General features: G+C 38.6%; 1 protein-coding gene across 7 annotated transcripts in view; it reads left to right on the top strand.

Moving 5' to 3' along the window:
- cep170bb (centrosomal protein 170Bb) overlaps positions 1-26478 on the top strand; it is a 69841-nt gene that overhangs the window by 16325 nt on the left and 27038 nt on the right. For all 7 annotated transcript variants that reach the window (XM_077018118.1, XM_077018117.1, XM_077018123.1 and 4 more), the window contains 2 exons: positions 7273-7353; positions 11994-12050. In XM_077018118.1, the coding sequence (XP_076874233.1) occupies positions 7273-7353; positions 11994-12050 (138 nt within the window). The remainder of the gene's footprint in view (positions 1-7272; positions 7354-11993; positions 12051-26478) is intronic.

Genomic DNA, 26478 nt, shown 5'->3' with positions numbered 1-26478 from the left:
GTTATGTACAGCCATACCACTTTGTACAATATTCTTATACTTCATTTTTATCTGATGCCATGTGTGTTTTACACCACTCGGATTAGACCTGGAATTAGTAAGTGTTCAATAAAAAATATTTTAAAACTCAATACAGTATTATAAAGGTGGAGAAAATAATATAATCGCACCCTTCTGCTAAATATAAAAATATCATTTTCACTCACGCATTAACTCTGTTGGCAATTTTTTGACATGCTGACTGCCTTTCTCTAGCAGCTACCGCAGTATTACATTTACGTTTAATAGTATCTAAATATTCTGCATACACAGTCATTAATACTTCAAGCTACAGTGGTGTGAAATACGATGTTCGGCTGATTTTCGCGTTTAAGTCCATGATAAATCCTATTTATCTGAGTTCCATTAAGAATGCCTTTTATAGTTACACGTGAATGCGCTTCTGTCTGGGTCAACCTACTCAGAGTTGAGCGACCCTGATTACTTTAACTCCGATCAGCCGTTTTGGAACCGAAAACTGAGTATGTCAAATCGGGGTAAGACAACTCTGAGTTCAGGGTTAAGTTTAGAGTTTGTTAAACCCGCTTCTTGGAATACCCCCCTGAACTTAGGTAGTGAGCATAACAATAACAAAACATTGATGACCAGTAGGCCCGCTCTACCTGAAAAACATGGAGTTTATGAAAAATACATATTACATTCTATATAAAACTGGGAGCCCTAAAAACAGCAATGCCATAGCCTACAGATGTCGTTTTATTTGGTGTATTTTTCCCGACATCATCGTCTAGAATGGTTTACACACCGTCTTGTTTTTCTCAAATTCAAAGTAGAAATGTGGCCATATATTGCCTCTTATTTGTCTCCCTGCTGATATTGTCGAGTTAACTTCGAGTTGAATTTCACGAGTGACCACAGTTCACAGGCTGGTATGGTCTTCCCGGGTTTTGTGCGATGTGAATACATCAGTACTGATTGGACGGTTACCTGGTTTGTCCCACCTCTCCGTGTACGCTAAAGTAGTTACGGTTGGATCTCTTCTTAACTTATCCCTACCTTTCTCAAAACTAAATCGGGTCTGATTGGATGTCATCACTGGCCAATATTTTCATCTCATTTTTATTAGTTGACAAAAATGTATTAATTTCATCATCGTTTTTATCCCTTCATATAGTTTTTATTTAGTTATCGTCTCTTATTCGTCATGAGAAAAGGTTAATTGACGAAAACTATGACAAATTATTCGGCAACGAAATTAACACTGCTGACAGTAATGAGTTACAGTAGTCTAATCTGGAGCTAAAAAAAGGCGTACACCAATTTTTCTGCATCATGCTGTGATAATGCATTTCTTAACTTGGCAATGTTGCATTGATGTAAAAAAGCTATCCTAATAGTATTATCTATGTATTTATCAAATGATAGGTCAGAGTTGAGTGTGACACCTAGATTTTTGGCTATTGTGCCAGGTGTAATATGGTAGTCTGCGAGATTAAGCATTAGATATGGAATTTTCTGTCTTACGGCCTTTGGACCCAGAAGGAGAACTTCTGTTTTGTCACCATTAAGTTTAGAGACATCCAGCATTTAACATCTCTTACGCAGGCTTCAGTTTTTCCTAAACTGAGTTTGTCATCAGGTTTGGCTGGTATGTAAATTTGAGTGTCATCTGCAAGCTCCACAATTGTGGAATAATCTTCCTGCCTCTATTCGGGACTCAGACAGTCTCAATGTTTAAAACTCGATTAAAGACTCATCTGTTTAGTTTGGCCTTTGATTAATCTGTTACATATTTACTACATCTCGTATATTTTCTCCGAGGTTCACCTGGAGAGTAACATTGCAGTCGGAGCCTACAATACCAGCATCGCTGCTCCGACATGGAATGAAAGCCTGGCGTTCATCAACAGACATTTACAGTGACAATATCAAAACCCAGAACTTTCATTTTTACCTTTACTTAGTCAGATTGTGTGATTTGTGTGTGACTTGTGTATTTGTCTGTATTTTGTGTAATTTGTGTGTTAACGGGCCAGCCAATGGAGGATGGGTTCCCTTTTGAGTCTTGGTTCTCCCGAGGTTTCTTCCTAATCCCCACCATCATAGGGAGTTTTTCCTCGCCAATGTCGCCTTTGACTTGCTCATTAGGGTTCTGGACCCATAGTATTGTTAACCTTTTAAATCCTGTAAAGCGCTTTGTGACAACATGTGTTGTGAAAAGCGCTATACAAATAAACTTTGATTGATTGATTTGATTGATTGATTGATTGATCTGCATAGCAGTGAAAATTGACAATAGTAGCATATATAATGTAAATAATAGCGGTCCTAAGATGGACCACTATTTCACTTTTGTACGTTTGGCCGGAATATTATTGAGGTCTACAAACTTATAGCGATTGGAGTAAAGAGTAAAACAATGAAAGGTCTGCACCTGAGATTCTAACCCAGTGTTCTAACCGTTCTAGCAAGATCTATTATGTGGAAAGCTGCACTACGATCAAGCAGCACTAGCAGAGATACATAGCCTTGATCTGAGGCAAGGAGGAGATCATTTGTTATTTTGACTAGGGCTGTTTCAGTACTGTGGTGGGGCCTAAATCCAGATTGGAACTTTTCAAATATGTGATTCCTATGCAGATGTAAGCATAATTGGTGGGCTACAGCTTTTTCTAAGATCTTGGATATAAATGATGTGTTCGAAATGGGTCCATAATTAGACAGTACAGTCGGATCAAGATTTGGTTTCTTGATCAGAGGTTTAACACTAGTCCCCCGACAGCTACAGAAAATTTTGTAAGGTTTCGTAAGGTCCATGTAGCCCACTCCTCTACTGTGAAGCGATTAACGCCCATTGTCTTGGTAATGATATGGAATGCGGTGGAAGTGGCTCAACCCCCATGCTCACCCCCAAGCTCAGACGACTCCCAAAGCACCTAACATGATACAACTTCACGATAAACTTGAAGTTACAAGCAGACTGTATATGTTACCGATCCTACAACAAACAGCAGAAAATTTGTAGACTCGTGTTCCAAAAGTTAAAATTCAAGCGCACATAGCAGCAGACATAGAGACGACTGTTTCTCTGAGTCCAGCTAAACAATAAAAATAAATAAATAAAATAGTTTGAATCTTGCTCTTTGTATATTTCCTTTACTATACTATATAATATTTGTTGTAATCGAACACTTTCTGTTTCTGCGTTTGAATCCAACAACAATAGTAAAGCTATTCTTGATTCACGGGGCGATGGACAATTAGCTTGATGCTAATGTTATATTGGAAATCCCATAGGATTGCTAGCTGAAATTAGCATTATGATCGCGGTGCTAATTGGCTTTCTAAAACATCACGTACAACATACTTTCTCATGTAGAAGCATCAAAGCACTGATAAAAGTTTGTCATCTAAACAGCAGGCTAGAGCTACTCATTCTATATTGTGTTATAGACTGCTGATGTGATTAGCTAAGAAATTATATAACACAATTAGCTTGATGCTAATGTTGATGCTGGTATGAGTTAACTACTGTTAGAAGAGGTTCAGTCACAACTGGTAATACATCTTTTAATTATTTTGAAGGAACCGAATCTAGTGTGCAAGTAGTACAATTTAATGATGAAATTATTTTCTCTAATACTGATTGTGGGAGTGGATGAAAAGCATCAAGCTTTTCTCCTAATGTAAAATTTGAATCAATATCGACCAAACCAGATGAGATACCAGTTGGACTACCAATAAAAGGTTTTATATTTGTCTAATATTTTCTATTTCATTATCAAAGAAATCAATAAATACATTACTAGTGAGGTTTACTGGAATCTGAGGTTCTGTGCCTGCTTGATTTTTTGTAAGTTTAGAAATATTATTAAAAAGAAATCTAGGATTGTTTTTATTATTCTCAATCAGTGAGGCTAAGTATTCTGAGCGTGCTTTAGTGAGTGCCCGTTTGTAGTCAATAATGCTATCCTTCCAGGCACAGTGGAATGCTTCTAGCTTAGTGGATCAGAGTGTGGTCAGTGTACCACGGGGCGAGCTTTTTACATCTGTAAATGTAGCTAGCTAGGTAATTAAGCCTGAAAAAGTTTGTTTTCTCATAGTTTTCATTAAAGTAGCTAGCTACATTTAAAGAGCTTTACTCATTCAAACTAATGAAATGCTGTACAACACAACTTTTGTTTCTGGCTAAAGACCTGCAGATTGTCATTCACAAGAGTTGTTATACAGTGTAAAGGTTTTGATATCTTCTTCAGACATAGATCATAGCCACCAGGGTTCATAAACAGCATTATCAATGTGTTCAGCACGCAGTGTGTTAAGTAGCTGACGCCAGGAGAACAGATTCAGAACACACGGGAGTCAGGAAGGAGCTCCAAAGTTTAATAAGAAGACAGTAGTTTTTATTTAGGGGCAGACATAGATAAATGAATGAACAAAATGTCAGAGTGCTCTGATTGAGCGTCACGGACAGTGAATCATAAATCCCCTTACATATAGTCCCATTATGGTGAATGGCACTGTTCTGAATTCTGACGCCCCTTGTTTACACGCACATAAAGACATTGTTTCTATGAATAAATAAGGGCTAAAACTTTATTATCCATCACTGCCAATGGCACAGCATTATCTATATCCAAAGAAATACAAATTGTTTTTAATAAAATATAATTTACCAAAGGTTGGTTGTTGCTGTATTAGTCTTAGTAATAATTAGTATTAGTATAGACTGGATTTCATGCTGAGAATTACGAGAACACTTATATATTAAAATTCTCAGGCCTGGAGCAGTAACAAACTTGCTATACTGAAGTTCACCTCTGACCACGGGATTTTGCAGTATTAATTTGTTCCTCATCATTACCGACAACCTTGCATCTTATACATCTTACGTACAACAAATTATTTCCTTTTTAATCAGATTTTTGCCAAATCAGCTAGCTACATTAAAAAAAGTTTTTCTAATTCAATCCTGTTCACTGTAATGATATACTAACACAACTCTTGTTTCTAGCTTAAAAACTAGTGTTATTCCTTTCATCTCTTACCAGGTTATGATTTTTCTAGTTTGATAAAGCGCTTTGAGACATACCAACCCGGTCTCATTCCCTATGCATTGGACATACTTCATCATTTATCTTACCCATGATTAAATCACTTACTTATCACTAAGTAGTCTCTGCTTATATTACAAGCTATCTAGCTAGGTATGTAGACTAAAACTAAGGCTTAAAAACCCTTAGTTTCTATCTAAATAGCTAGCTAGGGCACTTAATTAATAAAGCGCTTAAAATGTCACTAGCTAGCTACATTTAACCATTTTGGCCATATTGAACCAATTTTTAAACAATTTTTTAAAAACAATTTTACAGGTTTTACAGGCAAAAAGTTTACAAATAGCAAAATTATCATTCAGAGCTCAAACTGAAGTAGACAGTTAGGCCAACATATTGATTTACCTCCAGGTCTATAGTTCCATAATTTTGGTTCTATTTGAGAGCCTCTAATACAGAGGAAAATGTCAAAAAAACAAAAAAATGATTTTTATTTTGGGGATTGTCAACAGAGTGTTGTCTGACAAAATAAACAATATTGAGCATGTACATGGAAGTTTTGAAGACCTCCATAGTATTGTTCGCTAGGTGTCCAAGGCCTCTCAGAAGTGCCATGCACTTATCCAAGACGTTGGCCACTATACTATATAGTGGTATAGTATAAGAGCATGCAACATTTTTTTTACTAACCCAAAATAACATTGGACATCTTACAGCAAGTTCATTACCAATAGCTTCATTATTAACTGGCCAAAACATGATATAGCTTCCAAGAAAAAAATAGCTTCTAAGCTAACCATGCCAAGAGGGTAAACATTGCAGAGAAAAATACTACAGTACTTAAATGTTCTAATACTGCTTATATTCTAAAATTTAGTAGGCATTTTCTTATTCACAACTCACAAACGCAACTGTGTCCTTCGTAGCCCCTTTTCCAGTTTAGCATTCTACCCAAACTATTCGACATAAACTCCAGCTTCAATGATGTCCAAAAGCATATGCAATCAAAATATTCACTAACAAAATAATCTACGACCGCTTCAGTTTCACCAAACGGAGTCAATTGCGTGTGCTCTGGAGAGCTTATCTTAGTTTAACTTCGCTTAGCTTAGGTTAGCATGTTTAAAACTGATATGGCTTGTTGTGTTGCCCATGTCATTCCCAAAAACAAGCAATCACGAATCACGGCAAATGAGGTGTTAATGTTTTCAGCCTCGAATGAGCTATTGGCTAGAACAGCCATCAATCACTTCAAAGGCGTTAGCTTGTTGCTTTTGCAGTTACTTTATACCTCGCCAGGCAGAGAAAGCTGTCATTCAAAACCACCACCCCCCTTCAGACCAATAAAAACTACGGAATTCAAAAGTTATCAGATGCAGCCTTGCAATTCGAGAACAGATTACATAAAACATATGCTGCCATGTCGCTGATGGGTCAAGAATTGTTTGTCGATCTCAGCAAAGGAAAGGATTACGCCTTGTTAAAAACTGTGAGCAAGCAAATAAAGGTATTTACCAACATTCCATATGCTGTTTGAAAGTGTGATACTGATGCTTTGATAGTAAATGAATTTTAGGTACAAAACATGGTCATCATAGACTTTTTAAAAGGACAATTTAAAGGGCGAGTCCATGTAAACCACATGGTGTAAACACGGTGTGTTCAGAATGGGATTTCTCACTAACAGTTCGTGTAGATGGCTGAAAATCAGTATACAGGAAGTTATACTAGTTCTAAAAATTAATTTAGTGTGATGGGCTTGTGTTTAAAGAATTTTCTATATTATTTGTTATTTTTTATGCAGAAAAACAGATTTGTACCGGTGACGGGACCACTAAGGGGCACAACTGCACGGAGGTTAAAGAGCTTTACTACTTAAATCCAATTTAGTGTAATAAGAAACTATATAACATAACTGTTGTTTATGGCTAAAACCCACTGAGTCCCTGCGTAAAATAATTTGTCCAGAAACACTTCCAACACACTGTGTTGTGGGCCACTTCCATTGTGTGGTGACTGGATTTCCAGCGTTTTTGATTTTGCAGCGCGTTTCTGAAATGTAGCACATGCGTTGTTATTTTGATGAATTTGCTTTGTGTATTTGCAGTGCGTTTTTCCTTTGCAGCACGATGGGATTTCAGGGCCACTGTAATTTAGGGAGTTGACATTGTTATTCATAATGAGTTCTAATGCATTTTTGCTGTTTTGTTCTCCCCAGACATTTGTCAATGATCTGAGAATCCCAGATCAGACCTACATCACTCTGAAGGTGTCTGACAGCATTCGCTTCGGATACGATATCCTTTTTTGCTAGAAATAGTGACTAGCTTTAATATCTCCATGTGTGGCTAATATAGTCATTCCAGGATTTTGGTACATTTCAGGGGTGCTCTCTCCTAAAATTTGATCTTTAGCCACAGGTTATAGACTATCAAAAAGTTTGATTCTTTAAGCTCAGGTGTGGAAGCAGTTTTTTTTTTATTAGATGTAAATTGGTATGCAGTAACAGGGTTGCGACTAACAGGGTTGCAAATTTAGGCCAAGTTGTGGTCTACCCCAGGAACAGATGCTCACTGTAAAATTTAGCTATGTATACAAGATCAAGGACAAATATGGTTATATATGTACACTACCGTTCAAAAGTTTGGGGTCACTTAGAAATGTTCTTATTTTTTAAAGAAAAGTAGTTTTTTTTTATTTAGCTAACATTAAATGCATAAAAAATACACTCTACATTATTAATGTGGTCAATGACTATTCTAGCTGTAAACATCTGGTTTTTAATGCAATATCTACATAGATGTATGGAGACCCATTTCCAACAACCATCACTCCAGTGTTCTAATGGTACATTGTGTTTGCTAACTGTGTAAGGAGGCTATTGGATATTTAGAAAACCCTTGAAAACCCTTGTGCAAGTAGGTTAGCACAGCTGAAAACAGTTTTGCTGATTAGAGAAGCTATAAAACTGACCTTCCTTTGAGCTAGTTGAGAATCTGGAGCATTACAATTGTTGGTTCGATTAAACTCACAAAATGGCCAGAAAAAAACAACTTTCAATTGAAACTCGACAGTCTATTCTTGTTCTGAGAAATGAAGTCTATTCCATGCGAGACATTGCCAAGAAACTGAAGATTTCCTACAATGGTGTGTACTACTCCCTTCAGAGGAGAGCACAGACAGGCTCTAACCAGAGTAGAAGGAGAAGTGGAAGGCCCTGCTGCACAACTGAGCAAGAAGACAAGTACATTAGAGTCTCCAGTTTGAGAAATCGACGCCTCACAGGTCCTCAACTGGCAGCTTCATTAAATAGTACCCGCAAAACGCCAGTGTCAACGTCTACAGTGAAGAGGCGACTCCGGGATGCAGGCCTTCAGGGCAGAGTGGCAAAGAAAAAGCCATATCTGGCTAATAAAAGAAAAAGATTAATATGGGCAAAAGAACACAGACATTGGACAGAGGAAGATTGGAAAAAAGTGTTATGGACAGATGAATCAAAGTTTGAGGTGTTTAGATCACACAGACGAACATTTGTGAGACGCAGAACAACTGAAAAGATGCTGGAAGAGTGCCTGACACCATCTGTCAAACATGGTGGAGGTAATGTGATGGTCTGGGGTTGCTTTGGTGCTGGTAAAGTGGGAGATTTGAACAAGGTAAAAGGGATTTTGAATAAGGAAGGCTATCACTCCATTTTGCAACGCCATGCCATACCCTGTGGACAGCGCTTGATTGGAGCCAATTTCATCCTGCAACAGGACAATGACCCAAAGGACACCTCCAAATTATGCACAAACTATTTAAAGAAGAAGCAGGCAGCTGGTGTATTATCGGTAATGGAGTGGCCAGCGCAGTCACCAGATCTCAACCCCATTGAGCTGTTGTGGGAGCAGCTTGGCCGTATGGTACGAAAAAATTGCCCATTAACCCAATCAAACTTGTGGGAGCAGCTTCTGAAAGCATGGGGTGACATTTCTCCAGATTACCTAAGTAAATTAACAGCTAGAATACCAAAGGTCTGCAAAGCTGTAATTGCTGCTAAGGGAACATTCTTTGATGAAAGCAAAGTTTAAAGTAGAAAATTATTAAAAAAAAAAAAAAAAAACATTATTTCTACGTTGTCAATGTCTGGACTATATTTCTATTCATTTTGCAACTCATTTGATAAATAAAAGTTTGAGATTTCAGGGAAAACACAAAATTGTCTAGGTGACCCCAAACTTTTGAACGGTAGTGTATATAAAGTAAATTTTGACTCTACTCAATATTAGTCTTGCAATATGAGGAACAGAGTTGCATTCACTGAGTGACACACAACTTGGACAAACATATTTGGAAAAAAACCTTGAAAATTGTTTGAGCACTTACCATTTTTCTTGCCATGTGGGCAGGAAATGTCCTTGTGATGCAAATTCCTTTGTGCCAGTAAACAAATATTTTTAACCCTTTCTCTGCCAGATAAAATTCCTTATGGTAACAGGGCTGCATGCATGTTGTGGGACACAACTTAATAGTGTAAAAACTGTGACATGCAATACAATGTAGACCAAAGAAGTTGTTTTCATAAGTAAAGGAGATGCATTTCAACAATATACAAGAGGAAGTAATTTATTTAGAGCTCATTTTAATTGTTAAATTCGGCAAAGGAGTTGGTCACCCAATGTGTGGGACAAGAGAAAACGGCCATTTTTTGAGGTGGTTCAAAGGTATTCGGTCTTTTGAATAATATCCAAGGAGCTTATTTTTCCACCAAATTTTACAGTTTGTCTTATAACAAGTACATTGTTTAAAAAATTAGATATTTAGATATGGATACATTTGAAATTTAAGTGGTGGGACAGGAAATGTACCGAAATCCTGGAATGACCCAGGACTAAAGTGGTCTTTAAGATTCATAAAATGACATTCTGGTTGCAGTTATATAACATAAGGCTCTGTTCCCAGTTTGCATTAACATGCTCCTTGATCACGAAGGATCAATATATATATATATATATATATATATATATATATATATATATATATATATATATATATATATATATATATATATATATATATAGTATATAGTGCCTGTTTACACCTTGCATTAACATGCATTTTTGGTGGGCAGATTTCACGACTGCTTGAAAAGCCAGGTGTAAGAACTTTCAGGATGCACCATATAATGGAATCACTCACTTACATTTATTACAGGTGTAAATGCATTTCCTGTATCCACATACAATTTACATAAGCAAAAGGTGTCTTCTGTTTGACTGCAGAAATTATAGTAGCTAACAAACAAAGCCTTCTCCTGGACCATAGCAGACATTTAATTACCAGTTGTTGACATTTTCTCACATATTTGACAGCATTTAATATACTAGTAAAAGTCCACAAGGAAACATGCTTATATAAGGTTTCAGGAAGTAAAAGTCATTAGCCATTGTGAGGGTTTGTTTGCTTTTAAAATGGGAAAATAAGATGAGATCTCACATTTAGTGTAAGTGCATGGTGAAAGTAAATGCAGATGCCATCTAAATCTAAAGCACCTTTAAGCACGGTTGTGCACAGTACTAGGTACATGACCAGCCTCTGATTGAGTGGATTACAACACATCTCCAAGACACACTGTTCACTCATGATCTGATCACCCAGGAAGCATGTTAATGCTAGGTGTGAAAATGGATCATGGGAAGTCTGGGCACACATGAAGTCACATATGCAAGCATAAAAATAGCACATTTAATCACATATTTATTCAGTGTCTATCCACTTTCAATCAGCCTTGTAATAGTAGTCTAACTTATCAACCAAACAAATGCTCTTTCTCTTACCATCCCTTACATTGTATTTATTGCTTTGTATTTTTTGTATTTTTACAACTTTGTCACACCCTTGTTCTGGTGTCCCCCAATTCCTTATCTACCTCTGCCACTCTTGTCAGTTATTGTATGGATTAGTGTGCAATTGTATGGTTGTGTTTCGACTTCCCTTTCATTTGAATGTTTTGTGTTTCTTATAATTACCATATTTTTTGGACTATAAGCTGCTACTTTTCCCCCACGCTTTGAACCATGCGGCTTATTATGAGGTTTCTGTAGATTTTTCTTCACCCGTTGGGGCGGAGCAGAAAGTTAATCAGGGGGTAGGTCAAAGTTGTAAATCAAAGGACTGCTCATTTTTATTTAGCACATGCAAGCTGCAGGCACGATGGAGAATTTTTTTCAAACCAACATGTTGTTCCCGAATTCCGACTCCCCTCCTTTGCACACGCATAAAGACGCTACAGATGATATTCGGGAGTTAAAGTGATTATAACTCAGTTCATTGAGCACTCTAGTTTTGTCCTAACTATACTGCTGTAATACTGCGAAGTCATGTGGTCAAGTGAACTTCGGTATAGCCAGTGTGTTTTTTTTTATTTAAAATAATTAACACCCTTGAGCCAGTGTGGTTTTGGAGATAGATAATGCCGTGACGTTTGCTGTGATGGATAATTAAATTCTAGCTCTTATTTATGCATAGAAACATAAATCGACAATATAATCTGTAGCGTCTTTATGCGTGGATAAACAAGGGGAGTCGGAATTCGGCACAACACCGGCTGAAAGCCAAATCTCTCGCACATGAAATGCTACAGGCATCAGTTCAGATAAATGTATTAATTTCAGTAGATATATGGGGCTTTTAGCCCCGTGCAGCTTATACAACATTTTCCATTTTTTTTTACTTTGTAGGTGCGGCTTAAATTGAGGTGCACTCTACAGTCTAGAAAATATGGTATTTGTTGTACTTCGCTTTGTTTCCTTGTTTCATTAAATAATGAAACCTCCCTCCATATCTTCCCATAGCACTGTCACACTGAAAAAAAATTTGCATGCTTAGTTTGAGTTTCATATTTTCAAATTAATAGCAGATATTATAGCAAATGTTAACTTAACTCAAAAATAACATTCCCATGTGTATATTCTCGAGAGGAGTCAACACAAAGTTCCAGAGGAGGCCCTCAAGGTAGGTTACACTTTGACCATAATAATTTTTGGAGCATAATTAATTCTTAAACATGCAATATGTCATGTGTTAGAATGGAGATTTATAGTTTGCCTGTTAAATTGCCATTTGTGGCATTTTTACAAATTAACCTGAGATAAACATTTGAACATCAAGACAGTGTTATGTGACTGTTCACTTTTGGCATACAGCTTTATGTCATCCATGTAGAGGAGGTGGTTGATTGGTTCTGTGTGGTATCCATAGCCACTCTCGCTGAGGGGGTTCAGGCCTATGCAGAACAGCAGAGGAGACCATGGATCTACTTGATAAATCCTGCCCTTGATGGTGAATTGTGTTATTGGCCTGAAGTTGGCCTCATGGTTATCTTCCAGAGCCTCATTGATTTCTTGATGAAGGCTTACAGTCCTGTTGATGCTATACTGCCTCAAGCATGCTATAATCTATGTGTGGGACACTGAATCATAGGCTTTCTTGTAGTCAATCCACAAGTTGGTGCTTGGCTCCTGTAGTGTTTAGCTTTGTAGGTTATTTCAGGTATTATATAACAACAGATCAAAGTTATCTATTATTAACACTGCACTACCTGAAAATGGAGACAATTGAAATATCAGTCTCATTCCCAAAGGGTGAAGTTCTCAGTCTGTGACCTCATACATTTATAATAATAATAATAATAATAATAATAATAATCTTTATTTGTATAGCACCTTTCATACATACATGCAACTCAAAGTGTTTTACAGAATAAATAAAAAGAAACATTAAAAGGAAGCAAAGATAAGACAAAAAAAAATTAAAAGCAGGGTTCCCACAGGTCCTTGAAATCCTTGAAAGGTTGTGAATCTGAAAAAATAAGTTCAAGGCCCTGGAAAGTTTTTGAAAACGGGCATAAAAGACACCCTTCCTTGAAGGTCCTTGAATATTTTAGCGGGTTTGAAATTTCACATGGATGAAGACCGCGGTCAAGGAATAATAGGGCACAGTTGGTAGGAAGTCAATATTTACAAAAGATTGCTATGAAAAAGATTGTCAGGATGTTTTAAATTTCTCATCCTTTGTTGAAACATATGATAGTTGTTAATAAAGATTTTAAGAAAGTCTACAAAGTGATTCATTTAGCATTGATTCAATTAATGAAAAATGTCATTTTATATTCAGAGTTGACTATTTCGATGCCCTTGTTAAAAGTGAATACTGTAACTTAGTTGACTTCAAGTGTCATAAGATTATCACTGATGGTATGAGACAAAAGATATAACGGAGATTATTTTATATCAAGAATACAAATAATACAAATTATAAAACCACAAAGGCTTGTCAAATGGCCCATATCTTCTAAAGTAAACTCATTTCAAAATAAGATATATCCTGTAGCCATGTTTCTTGAAAGAAGAGTTAAACTTGATGTGGAGTCATGCACCTTTTGTAAGTCAGAAGATAAATCCCAGGAGCATTTGGTTTTTTCATGTCAATATTCACAGAGTTGTTGCATGGACACTAGAAACTGGATTAATGTCAAATTTAACATTCATTCTTTTGATACCATTTTACTTTATGCGGAAAACTTATGTTCGGATTTCTCTGATGCCATAAATATAGTCGTTCTTTTAGCAAAATACCACATTGACTACAGTAAGTGGAGTGGTTAAAAGCCTTCTTTTCTCTTTATGAATGAATTAAATTCATATCATTCTTCATTAAGTAGATTAAAAACTTGGAAAATGCTAGAATCATCTCACACCAGATTTGTTTTTCCTAGTGTTTCCTGTATGTAGTTAACGTATGTGTAGCCGCTTTACGTGAATGTTACCTTCTCACAGGTGCATTGCTAAATTGCCAGTCTTGTTGAGTGTGAGAAGTTTTTGTTTTGTTGAATTTGCATTGTATTAACATCTGCCAGGTGCAGTTCTTGAATTTGAGGAAGTTGGTCCTGGAAAGTCACTTAAAAGTTCTTGAATTTGATGTTAACCAAGGTGTGGGAACCCTGTAAAAGAAATTAAAGATAAAAAGGAAACAAACATAATAAAATAATGACAAATTACTACTGGAAAACTATTAAAATAATTAGAACACAGTTAAGAGATTCTTAACTAAACGCAGATCTAAACAGGAAGGTTTTGAGACTCTTCTTGAAGCTATGCAGGGATGAAATGCCTCTGAGCGCTTCAGGAAGAGAATTCCAGAGCTTTGGGCCATAGTGGCTAAAAGCACCCTCGCCAATCTTTAATTGGCTTTTAGGAATCACCAGTAGATTACTGTTTGAAGACCTGAGAGACCTGACTGGAACATATCTAACCATCATTTCACTGAGGTAAAGAGGAGCAAGACCATGAAGACATTTAAAAACCATGACTAGAACCTTAAAATCTATTCTAAAGCTGACAGGTAACCAGTGCAGTGAGTGGAGTACAGGTGTAATATGATCTCTCTTTCTCCTGCGGGTCAGAACCTTGCAGCCGCGTTCTGAACTCCCTGTAGTTGTGAAATGGAGCTCTTTGGAAGAGCAGATAGAACAGCGTTACAATAATCTAGTAACATTTGGATGGATAACAACATTTTTTAGCTGTGCGTTTAGTGCTTAGCAACAATGAGACAAAGACACAACAGAGAGTCTAACAAAGACAAACTGGGTATTGTACAGCTCGCCACATCTGGCCCTCTGACTATATCTGTCCAGCCCATGTGAGATTGTTGATAAGTTAGAAGTCAAATGTGTGACGAGGACACCTATTATACAGTGATAAGTGCATGAAATAAAACTTCACTGTGTTTATTTTGAAGGTGTCACGTTGAAGACCCCGGCCCCTCCCTTTTGGGCGTGTGTATACGTAGTCCACATGCTTTGTCTGCGTCTGTGAAACTCCGTGGTGAGGGCTATGTCGCGTGATAATCTGTCTCACCTGTGAATCGTCTCGTAATCACATAGGGCTAATGTGGTCTGTCTATTTAATGTGCGCTCGCGCAGTGTCCTGTGCTCGTCGTTGTCTAATGTTGCACGTCTTTAAGTGTGTTCCTGTTGCTCGTGCGCTATTGCGCAACACCTGTCCGAGAATAAAAGTGACGTCTGTTGCAAAAAAGGAGGATATTGTGTCTCGTCCTTCGTATCACGCCAAACGTCACAGAAGGCACCTGTTTTTGTTTTTAAATTTGTCTGTCCGGTCACTCAAATGTGTCGGCGAATGTGTTGGACAGCTCTTAGCTCTATATATGAACTAACCGTTAAAAAGAACGATTGATACAGAATGCAGTTTTTAAAAAGGAATGGACTTCTATATATTAATTTACTGAAGTGAAATGCAAAGTTGTGTACTTAGTTTGCGAGAACAATTAGCTATTTGTAAGGATTACAATTTGTATTACAAGAGTAAACACACAGAGAAATACAAGAACTTGAGTGATGCATAACCGGCACAGGCGTCTGAAAATGTGCTAGCGAAACTGCAAAGGCAGCAAGGATTTTTTACAGAGTGCACTCGTCCAAGGATGTTGCAGTCAAAACCAGCTGTCACAACCCTCACATGTCCATCATGTTCATGAGTTCATGTGACCCCTCCTCTGTTTGTCGTGCTGGTCTTTATTTTGTTTTTAGCTTGATTAATCTAGCCATGCCCCTATTTCCTGATTACAACTCTTTTGTGTTTGCCTTGATTATCCTTTGTATTTAGTGACTGTGTTACTTGTTTTTAGTGACAATGAATGTTACAAGGTTAGGTTTTGTTTTGGTTTCACGTCTAGGTTAGGTTTCCTGTTTCTTTATTCCCTAGTCTCTTCCCTATATATGTTTGTCTGTTTTGTTTCCCATCATAATCATTTTCTGCATTCGTACCCTGTGTAACGGTAATTGTAATGTCCATACTTATTTTACGTGACAAAAGGAGATGACATCCCATGTTAGCTTAACATTGCAAGTTTCTTCCAGTTTCCCCCAATCCCAGAAAGTGACAGTATTCCATTCTGTTGTATGCTGTACATTACATCTCCCCTTCTTAAAAAAGAACAGCTATATAAATGTGAAAAGCATATATAATTTTGAACCATCCCTATTAACATTTCATTTTGTTCCAAAATTTTTGACTACCCCAATGGTAACTGAAATCATTTCCTATAATCAAAGTCAAATTTCAAATTTATCTATATAGCACTTTTCACAACACACGTTGTCACAAAGCAGCTTTACAATCATATGGGTCCAGATTTCTAATGAGCAAGCCAAAGGTGACAGTGGCGAGGAAAAACTCCCTATAGGGTGGGGATTAGGAAGAAACCTCGGGAGGACCAAGACTCAAAAGGGAACCCATCCTCCATTGGGCAGCCCGTTAGCACAAGTCCGTGGTCGCAGGGTGGTTCCACAGTTCCACAGCAACAGTCTAGGCTCCTGTTCCCCGGCCAAACAGCTTCAGTCCCCTCGGTGCAGGCGGTGGGCCTCAGGCAAGAACCAGCATGCCCCCCCACCCCCCCGTGGCAACGGCACATCCAACCCCGACATCAGCACATCCACCGGCAAGCCAGACCATCCTCCAGGTGCCTGCAGGTGCCTGTATCCAATCGTCTTGGGTAGAGGCATGCAAAAAACATAGACAATACAGACTGAGTGGACATGAATTTAAACCACCATTGATTTAAACGTACATAGCTCACATGCCAGTGATCAGCATGTGGCTCCGGCAGACTAATCTATAGCAGCATAACTAAAGGGAGGGGTTCAGAGGTGAGCACAGGCATGAGGGCTCACTGAGACATTGCTTTCTAGTAAAGTCATTGTTACAACTAGAGTGATGCCACAACACAGCTGGATGACAGCATCAACATCTCAGTTTACCAGAAATCTCAACGTCTGGGGGCCCCCGAGCCCCTACTCATTACAAGGGGAATATTAGCTGAAGGCTTGATTAAATAGGTGAGTCTTAAGTCTAGATTTAAAGATTGGAACTGTGTCAGAATCTTGGATTGGAGCTGGAAGTCTATTCCATAATTGAGGGGCTTTAAAGTAGAAAGCTCTTTCTTTCAAATTTTTGGAACTAGGAGAAATCCAGCATTTTGGGAGCACAAAGGGTGACATGGGTTGTAGTAAGCAATGTGTTCACTCAGATATTGTGGGGCAAGACCATTTAACGCCTTATAGGTTAACAGAAGAATTTTAAATTCAATGCGATATTTAATCGGAAGCGAGTGTAATGCCGCGAGAGTGGGACTAATATGATCGAATTTCCTAGCCTTAGGTTAGGACTCTAGCTGCAGCATTTTGTCCAAGTTGTAGCTTCTTTATGGACTGTTTAGAGCATCCAGTTAGAAGACTATTACAGTAGTCCAATCTCGACGAGACAAAGCATGGACCAGCTTCTCTGCATCAGCTAATGAAAGTGTCTCAGCTTGGCAATATTACGTAAATGGAAAAAGGCAGCCTTAGTGACATTGCATATATGTGTGTCAAATGAAAGATCCGAATCAATAGTGACACCTAAGCTTTTTGTGGTTGATTTAGGTGTTACTGAAAAACCATCTAGGGTAAGGGGAATATCAGCCCAATTGCTTCTAGCAGCTTTAGGCCCAAGAATCAGCACCTCAGTCTTGTCAGAATTTAGTTGAAGAAAATTAGACACCATCCAGTTTTTAATGTCCTGGACGCAGTTCTCAATCTTGAGAGTAGTAGTGAGATCATCTGGATTAGAAGATGTATACAACTGAGTATCATCTGCATAGCAATGGAAGCTGCAATAATGACAGACGCCTTCAAGCACTGGACATTTAAGAAGCATTTGTTTTGTTTTCGTGTTGTCAATAAACCATGTTGTGAACCATGTGCCACCATCGGCAACTATTTGTGATTATGCCAAGCCTTTGTGTAAATTTCGGAGTTTGGAGGTTTATTTCCGATCAGAAGGCAACCACTATTGAGGTTGTAAGCGAGCTAACAGCAAGGTATGCTGACCGTCACACTGTGGTTTCCACAGTTAGCTACCTGCTAGGCTAGCTACTACCATTCACTTGAATTTGTTTGTCCTTTAGCATGCTAGCTTGATTTACAGGCTAACCAAATTAGCTGTTTAAAGTCCTAAACAGGTATTCGCTGGAATCATACATGACTATTAGAGACAATGACAGACAGTATCAAATGAATATTTATGACTTTTTGGTGTTGGAAAAACGTTTGTCGATGTCTGTCTATGACACAACCTAGCCTACCCAATTGGTATCATTGGACCTATCTTAGACCTACCATTCGACAAGCAATACATTTGAATTAAATTTGTATGAAGTAATGAAATGCAGTTTGGTATCTAATCAAGTGCAACACGTTCAGATTGCATAGAATGCAGTATTTAGAGATAAAATGCAGTTAGTTACAGCTAGTGTAAGTACAGATGGTTAATAGATATGTGCAGAGTAGATAAATTACCTAGGGAAATGCATGTGTGTGTGATGTAGATATGGCAGTACAATGCACAGGGCAAATAAAAATATATGGTATAAATAAATTGTGATAAATACAGATGGAATCATACAGATAATATACAGATTATCCTATACCACTGTAGATAGGGCTATATAGATGTTAATTGAAGAGGAACACTGTACAGATGTTGTGTGGATGGTAAGGTATGGATAGAGGGGAAGGAAAGAATGGTCTTTGGGAAGAGTTCAATAAGGTGACCGCTGTGGGAAAGAAGTGGTTTCTGAACCTGCTTGTGTTATTCTGCAAACTGTGAAAATGGTAGAGCCTGGGGGAGGAGCAGAAGAGAGTATGGCCCGATGACTGTAGTCTGAGAATCTTACATGCCTGGTGCAGGCATCTCTTCTTGTGGACCACCTGTGATTGTCTGTCAGCAATTCCCTCTCAGCATAGTACTCTTAAGTTTCACACTGTCAGTTCTCAAAAGTTAAATGTTGATCATGGGTCAATACTCATTTAAACCTTAAAGTAATCAAAAAGTAATCCAAAAGTAATTAGTTACATTACTTTTCAAAAGTAATCAGAAAAGTTACACTACAATTACATTTTAAACAAGGTAACTTGTAACTGTAACAAATTACTTTTTAAAAGTAACTTACCCAACACTGGTCAGCATAGTGTCCAGAGGCTGGAGGCGCTACCAGGAGACAGGCCAGTACACCAGGAGACGTGGAGGAGGCCATAGGAGGGCAACAACCCAGCAGCAGGACCGCTACCTCCGCCTTTGTGCAAGAAGGAACAGGAGGAGCAATGCCAGAGCCCCGCAAAATGACCTCCAGCAGGCCACAAATGTGCATGTGTCTGCACAAACGGTTAGAAACCGACTCCATGAGGATGGTATGAGGGCCCGACGTCCACAGATGGGGGTTGTGCTCACAGCCCAACACCATGCAGGACGCTTGGCATTTGCCAGAGAACACCAGGATTGGCAAATTCGCCACTTGCGCCTTGTGCTCTTCACAGATGAATGCAGGTTCACACTGAGCACATGTGACAGACGTGACAGAGTCTGGAGACGCCGTGGAGAGCGATCTGCTGCCTGCAACATCCTTCAGCATGACCGGTTTGGCAGTGGGTCAGTAATGGTGTGGGGTGGCATTTCTTTGGAGGGCCGCATAGCCCTCCATGTGCTCACCAGAGGTAGCCTGACTGCCATTAGGTACTGAGATGAGATCCTCAGACCCCTTGTGAGACCATATGCTGGTACGGTTGGCCCTGGGTTCCTCCTAATGCAGGACAATGCTAGACCTCATGTGGCTGGAGTGTGTCAGCAGTTCCTACAAGATGAAGGCATTTAAGCTATGGACTGGCCCGCCCGTTCCCCAGACCTGAATTCGATTGAGCACATCTGGGACATCATGTCTTGCTCCATCCACCAACGTCACTTTGCACCACAGACTGTCCAGGAGTTGGCGTATGCTTTAGTCCAGGTCTGGGAGGAGATCCCTCAGGAGACCATCCGCCACCTCATCAGGAGCATGCCCAGGCGTTGTAGGGAGGTCACACAGGCACGTGGAGGCCACACACAATACTGAGCCTCATTTTGACTTGTTTTAAGGACATTACATCAAAGTTGGATCAGCCTGTAGTGTGTTTTTCCACTTTAATTTTGTGTGTGGCTCCAAATCCAGGCCTCCATTGGTTAATACATTTGATTTCCACTGATGATTTTTGTGTGATTTTGTTGTCAGCACATTCAACTTTATACAGAACAAAGTATTCAATGAGAATATTTCATTCATTCAGATCTAGGATGTGTTATTTGAGTGTTCCCCTTATTTTTTGAGCAGTGTATATTAGAAGATTTTTCCAGTGATTGATGTTTGTTATTTTTTGTTTTCCAGTTCATGAGGATGACTTTTTTGGCAATGACATTAGGATTAGGGCTTGAGATAGATGAGTAGTGACTTCATTCCAAAACTGCTTAACTGGAGTGCAGTGCCACATAGCATGGATATAATTATCAACAGTGTTCTGATTGCAGTGTGTACAGTTTGGTTAGTTTGTGAATCCCATTTTATACATTTTGTATGTGGTATAGTGTACTCGGTGGATAACTTTATACTGGATTAGTTGTAAATAGGCCTGTCGCGATAATTACATTATCGTACGATAATTTTTTTAACCGCGATCATTTTTGCTGATGTCGATAATTGACCATTGGGTTTCCGCTCAAATTTGTTTACATGAGAATAAACCGCAACTACGTTAGATTTCAATAACGTCAATAACAGTGCCTCCACGCACACAGGTAGAGATGTGTTAGCTCGTGAACGTATTTGAGGCTAATAGGACTCGAAATAATTCGCTTTTTATCACATTATTTAATGGTTGTTTATTGTAGTGACCGTAGCGCGCGACTCCGCTCACCTCCCGCGAACGGTGAAAGCGTTGTTGTTCGAAACGATATGTGGTAGTATAAAGGAAATCCCCTCAAAAACAGTGGAAGGAACATTTACCTGACGAATGCTTTGTGTTTCAGGTTTGAAAAGTGCTGGAATTTAGGCTAAACTACTAACTACTAAACTACTTCGTTTCACAATAAATATCTGACTGACTGAACAGTTAACAAATACGAGCCTCTTGTAATTCCAGGATGAAACATGAGAGAACGTGAAGACGTTCTAAGATTGGGCGTTTTGAAAATAAACAACCCTTAAATGATGTGATAAAAAGCGAATTATTTCGAGTATATGTATAAATATTTAACTTAATTAAGTTTAACGTGCTGGGAAATATTGAAATGGACCTTTAAAGTGACGTACAAATGCTTTATGAATTAAACTCCGCATAGCCCGAATATGAACTCCGCAAACATGACTTTGTTCATTGCGCTGCGGCGCGCGAGCGCGAAGTTACAAAATTCAAGAGGTGCACGACCTCGCGAATCGACAGTGCGCGAGGCCACTGCGATTACGTAATTTTCACCGCGCAGACCCTCGCTCGGCTCGCGATGCGTCAAGTTTAAACCAGGCTTAAACCAGACTTAACTCGCTATATAGCCAAAGAGATGCTGCCATTAAATACAGTCAGAAAACATTTATAAACATGCTGCAAAGATTTAACATGCAGTATGAACTGCCAAAGAAAACCTTTATCTCCCAAACTGCCATTCCAACCTTATATAATGAAGTCACGTGTTCTGAAGGAGATTAGACATCTCATTTTACTCTGCCACTACAGATATGTGGTCAAGCTCAAATATGAACCCATACATGAGCTTTACAATACATTACTGCCAACTGGTGTAATTGTATTATTATGCTACTATATTATTATTGTGGCACATTGTCTTAAAGCTCCTTTGGGGAGCCCAGAAGCAAGAAAAAAATTTATAATGGCACTTTAAAATGACAATATTATCGTTTATCGCAATAATTTCTGGGACAATATATCGTTCTGAAAATTTTGTAAATTAGTATTTGTGATAATTCTATAGTTATTATTACATATCTGTATCCAGAAGTTGGCATTAAGAGTAATTGATAAATCTTCCCATTGCTTGTACAGTAAGCTAATGTTAAGATTTAATTGAGATATAATTCTATATATTTTGGATAATGTTTTATTTGCTGTAGTAATGTTAAGAAGTTCTGAGATTGGTGTAGGGAGGGCTAAAGTAGTTAGACAGATTTTTGAACTGATGAGTGATTTTAACTGGTGATATTGTAAGAACTGAGTTCTTTCGATGCCGTATTTCTAGGTTATTTGTGGTAGTGACATTAATGTGGTATTGTTATACAGATGTTTGAGGTGCGTGATTCCCTTATTAATCCATGATAGATAGTTTAATGTTTTTTTGTTAATTGTAAAGTACGGGTTATTCCAGATGGGTGAATGAATAGTTGGTGTTAGTGCTGAGTTTGTTAGTTTGTGAAAATTCCACCAGGCTGTCAGAGTTGTAGCCACAGTTGTATTATAGAAACATGGGTGATGTTTAATTGTTTGGCTGATAAATGGTAAATTGGATATTTGTATATCTTTACATAATGCTTGTTCTAAATCAGTCCATGATCTATTTGTACTATTAGGTTTTATCCATTTTAATATATATTGTAATTGATTTGCAAGGTAATAATGGTGGAAATTTGGTGCCTCTAGACCGCCGTATGATTTTGAATTCTGTAACGTTGTGAGTCTGATTCTAGATGGTTTATTTTTCCAATAATAATCAGTTATTGTGGTATTTAAAGTCTGAAACCAAGTGAGTAGGGGCTGAATGGGAATCATTGAAAATAAATAATTGATTTTTGGTAATATTGTCATTTTAATCATAGCAATTCTGCCAGCAAGTGAAAGAGGAAGTGTAGTCCAGCGGCGAAGATAGTCACTTATTGTTTTAGTTAACGGGTTGTAATTGAGCCTGAACAATTCTGACAGCTGGGGAGATATCTTTATACCCAGATATGTGATGTAATTACTACATATTGGTATAGGTAATGTTTTCAGCTTATCACATTTATTTATATTTACTGGGAGAATTGCAGATTTTGACCAGTTAATTGAGTACTCTGATATTATTGAATAGGTTTCAATTGTTTGAATTGTTTTTGTTATTGAGATGTGGTTTTTGTAGAAATAGTAGGATATCGTCTGCATGTAAACTGATTTTATGTTCCATGTTAGGTGTTTGGATTCCTTTAATGTCTGTGTTTTGTCGTATGGCTGCTGCTAGTGGTTCTATGAAGATAGAGAATAGATAAGGAGAGAGTGAGCATCCTTGTCTGGTCCCCCGGTGTAATGTGAAAGGTTGTGATATTACCCCGTTGGTGTTGACTGTAGCCTTAGGTGCAGTGTATAAGATCTGTATCCAGTTAATAAATGATTCTCCAAATCCGAGTTTATATAGTGTGGTAAATAAGAATTTCCAGTTTACTCTGTCAAAGGTTTTTTCTGCATCTAGGGTTACAATTGCTGTTGGTATGTTTTGGTGTGAGGTGTAGTCTATTATGTTCACTAATCTGCGCATATTTGTGGATGAGTGTCGACCTTTGAGTAAACCTGTTTGATCAGGATTTATTAAATTATGAATTACTGTTTCTACTCTGTTGGCTAGTGCCTTGCTGATTATTTTTGAGTCTGTATTCATTAATGATAATGGTCTGTAGCTAGATGTTTGGGTAGGGTCTTTGTTTGGTTTAAGGTGAAGGGAGATGATTGCAGTATTCATGTTTGTTGGAAGTTTTGCATTTTGTTTGATTTCTGTTATTGTTCTGTGAAACAGTTGAGATAAGGATGACCAAAAGTGTTTATAAAACTCAGCAGGGAATCCATCAGGTCCTGGGGCTTTATGGATAGTTATTAATACATATTCAGATGTACATTCTTCGTATCAGTATAGCCAGGGAGTGATTTCTTGATCTCTGTATAGCTGGCCATCCACGTATAGTTTATCCATGGAGAGAACTGCCCGTTTTCCGTTTTGAATTAGCTGTTTTCTCGCGGTGAGTAATTTTTCCTGACTGTCAAGTATTTCACGGGGGTCCTGGTCATTTATGCCGTAGTTTGTTCCTTTCAGTTCTCTTCCTTTGCCGAGCATGAGTTCTTTGTGTTTATAGTGTTCTACTTTTGCCACAATGGGTCTGGGGCGTTTGTTTTGCGTGTTTATTCCTCCCAGGCGGTATGCGTTATGGTGTTGGCCGTTTCAGGTGGGATGTATGGTTCTTTTCATTCCCTTATCTTCTTTAGTAATGGATGATAATTGGGTTGTGAGGGTGTTTATATTGTACTGTAAGGTTTTGTTTTCTTTTGCCAATGATGTGACCTGTTCCTGGCTGAACTCTAGGCTTTCACGCAGCGCCTGGAATTCTTTAAGCAGGATCTCAACTAGTGAGATTCTCGCGTCCAGGGACGCTAGTTTGGAGTCGATGGAGATGAGGATTTCACTAACCTCTGTGTGGGTTGGGGAAACCTTTTCCTCTGAGTCTCCGGTCGAGCTGGTCGGATGTGGTCTTTTGGAGATAGTTGACTTCATTTTTCCTTCTCCTTTGTCCGAGCTCATGCTGCAATGCAGACGGTAGTACTCATCGATGAAGTCTTCTAACGCTTCCAGGGCATTGTATTTTGTTTGCTGTCGTCTTCTCTTGTTTGTTTTTTTAGTTAGATAGTGTGAGCTGCCATCTTGCTGATTGCACTCTGTCTCGCAAGGAGTAGCGTTACAGCGTCATCCCAGTCAGCCGAAACAGCAAGACATTCTCTGATGGGGAGTTTGTCCAAAGATGTTTGGTGGTCTTTGCAGTACTAATTTGATCTGAGAAAAAGGAAGCGTTTGCAAATGTGTCCCTCTTCAGGTGGACCACAACAAAATGGATTGAGGGGAATTTGGACACTGAGTTGCAAAACAAAGCAGATATTTACTTTTTTGTTTTTGTTTTTGCTCTGGACGAGAGCTGTGATGCAGTCCAGTTAGGTGACCAGAGTTTAGATAAAGGGCATTCTCCACTACAAAAGTATTTTAAAAAATCAATATGAAATTTAACTGGGTGACAATGTAATGTAACCAAGATAGTAGTATTGTGTTCAAACTTTCTAGTTCAAGTAATAACTGGCTACTGCTTTTAAATCTAGCTGGAGCTTGTTTAGGCACTTAGACGTGCTAAAGCCAGTAAAGCGTTACAGTAGTCCAATCTGGCAGTGAGAAATTAATGAACTGCATTCTGTGAAGACAGCTTGTTCCTAATCCTTGTATTGTTCATGAGGTAGAACATTTGCAATGTTCCAGGATGGATGCTCTCCTAGAAATATTATTTACACAAGCTTTGGACAAGAGATTGGGATGCATTATTACACCAAGATTTCTATCTGTTAAAGGTGTGACTGGGAATCCATTAAGATTTATTATATAGTTAGAGCTCATACTCCTGGCTGCCTCTGGATCTAATAGAAGGACTTGTTTTGCCACTTTCTGATTACCGCTAATTTCAATGACTTACCTACAGTATTTTCCGGACTATAAGCAACTACTTTTTTCCCCACGATTTGAACCATGCAGCTTATATTGAGGTGCTGCTTTTCTGTAGACTTCACCCGTCAGGGGGCGGAGCAGAAAGTGAATCAGGTGGTAGTTCAAAGTTGTAAATCAAAGAAGAAAGTGCTCATTTTCATTTAGTACATGCAACCAGTAGGCACGACGGAGAAATTTTTTCAAACCAACATGTGTTGTGCCAAATTCAGTCCCCTCCTTTGCACATGCATGAAGACGCTACAGATTATATTCAGGAGTTAAAGTGATTATAACTCAGTTCATTGAGCACTCTAGTTTTGTCCTAACTAGCTATTTAGACATAATACTGCTGTAATACTGCGAAGTCATGTGGTCAGAGCCAAACTTTGGTATAGCCAGTGTGTATTTTATTTAAAATAATTAACATGCTTGAGCCAGTGTGGCTTTTGACATAGATAATGCCGTGCCGTTTGCTGTGATGGATAATTAAATTCTAGCTCTTATTTATGCATAGAAACATAAATCGACAATATAATCTGTAGCGTCTTTATGCGTGGATCAACGAGGGTAGTCTGAATTCGACACAACACCAGCTGAAAGCCAAAACTGTCGTACATGAAATGCTACAGGCACCGTTCAGAAACTGATCAGTTCAGTAAAATGTACAGTGAGTCCACGCGACGGGGTTATACGACGGGGTTAAGGGCAAGAGCATGATATGGCAATCCAATGCCTGAAGACTGGCAAGGCACCAGGCATAGATGGCAATCACCCTGAGTACATAAAACACCAAGGCAAGAAGGTGACTGATTGGCTCTGTTCCTTCTTCTCTGCATGCCTTCAGTACTTAAAGGTGCCCAAGATCTGGCGTTGCACGAAGGTAATAGCCCTGCTGAAGCCAAACAAGCCAAGTGACGACCCTAAGGGATACCGGCCCATCTCATTGCTGTGTGTACCTTACAAGCTCCTCGAACGTCTCATCCTGGCGCGCCCCAGTGATTGACCCCCAGCTGCCTAAAGAACAAGCTGGC

Source organism: Brachyhypopomus gauderio, chromosome 9, assembly GCF_052324685.1.
Source record: "Brachyhypopomus gauderio isolate BG-103 chromosome 9, BGAUD_0.2, whole genome shotgun sequence".
NCBI lineage: Eukaryota > Metazoa > Chordata > Actinopteri > Gymnotiformes > Hypopomidae > Brachyhypopomus > Brachyhypopomus gauderio.
Note: the sequence above shows the minus strand (reverse complement) of the source record. Positions and strands in the feature narration are given on the sequence as shown.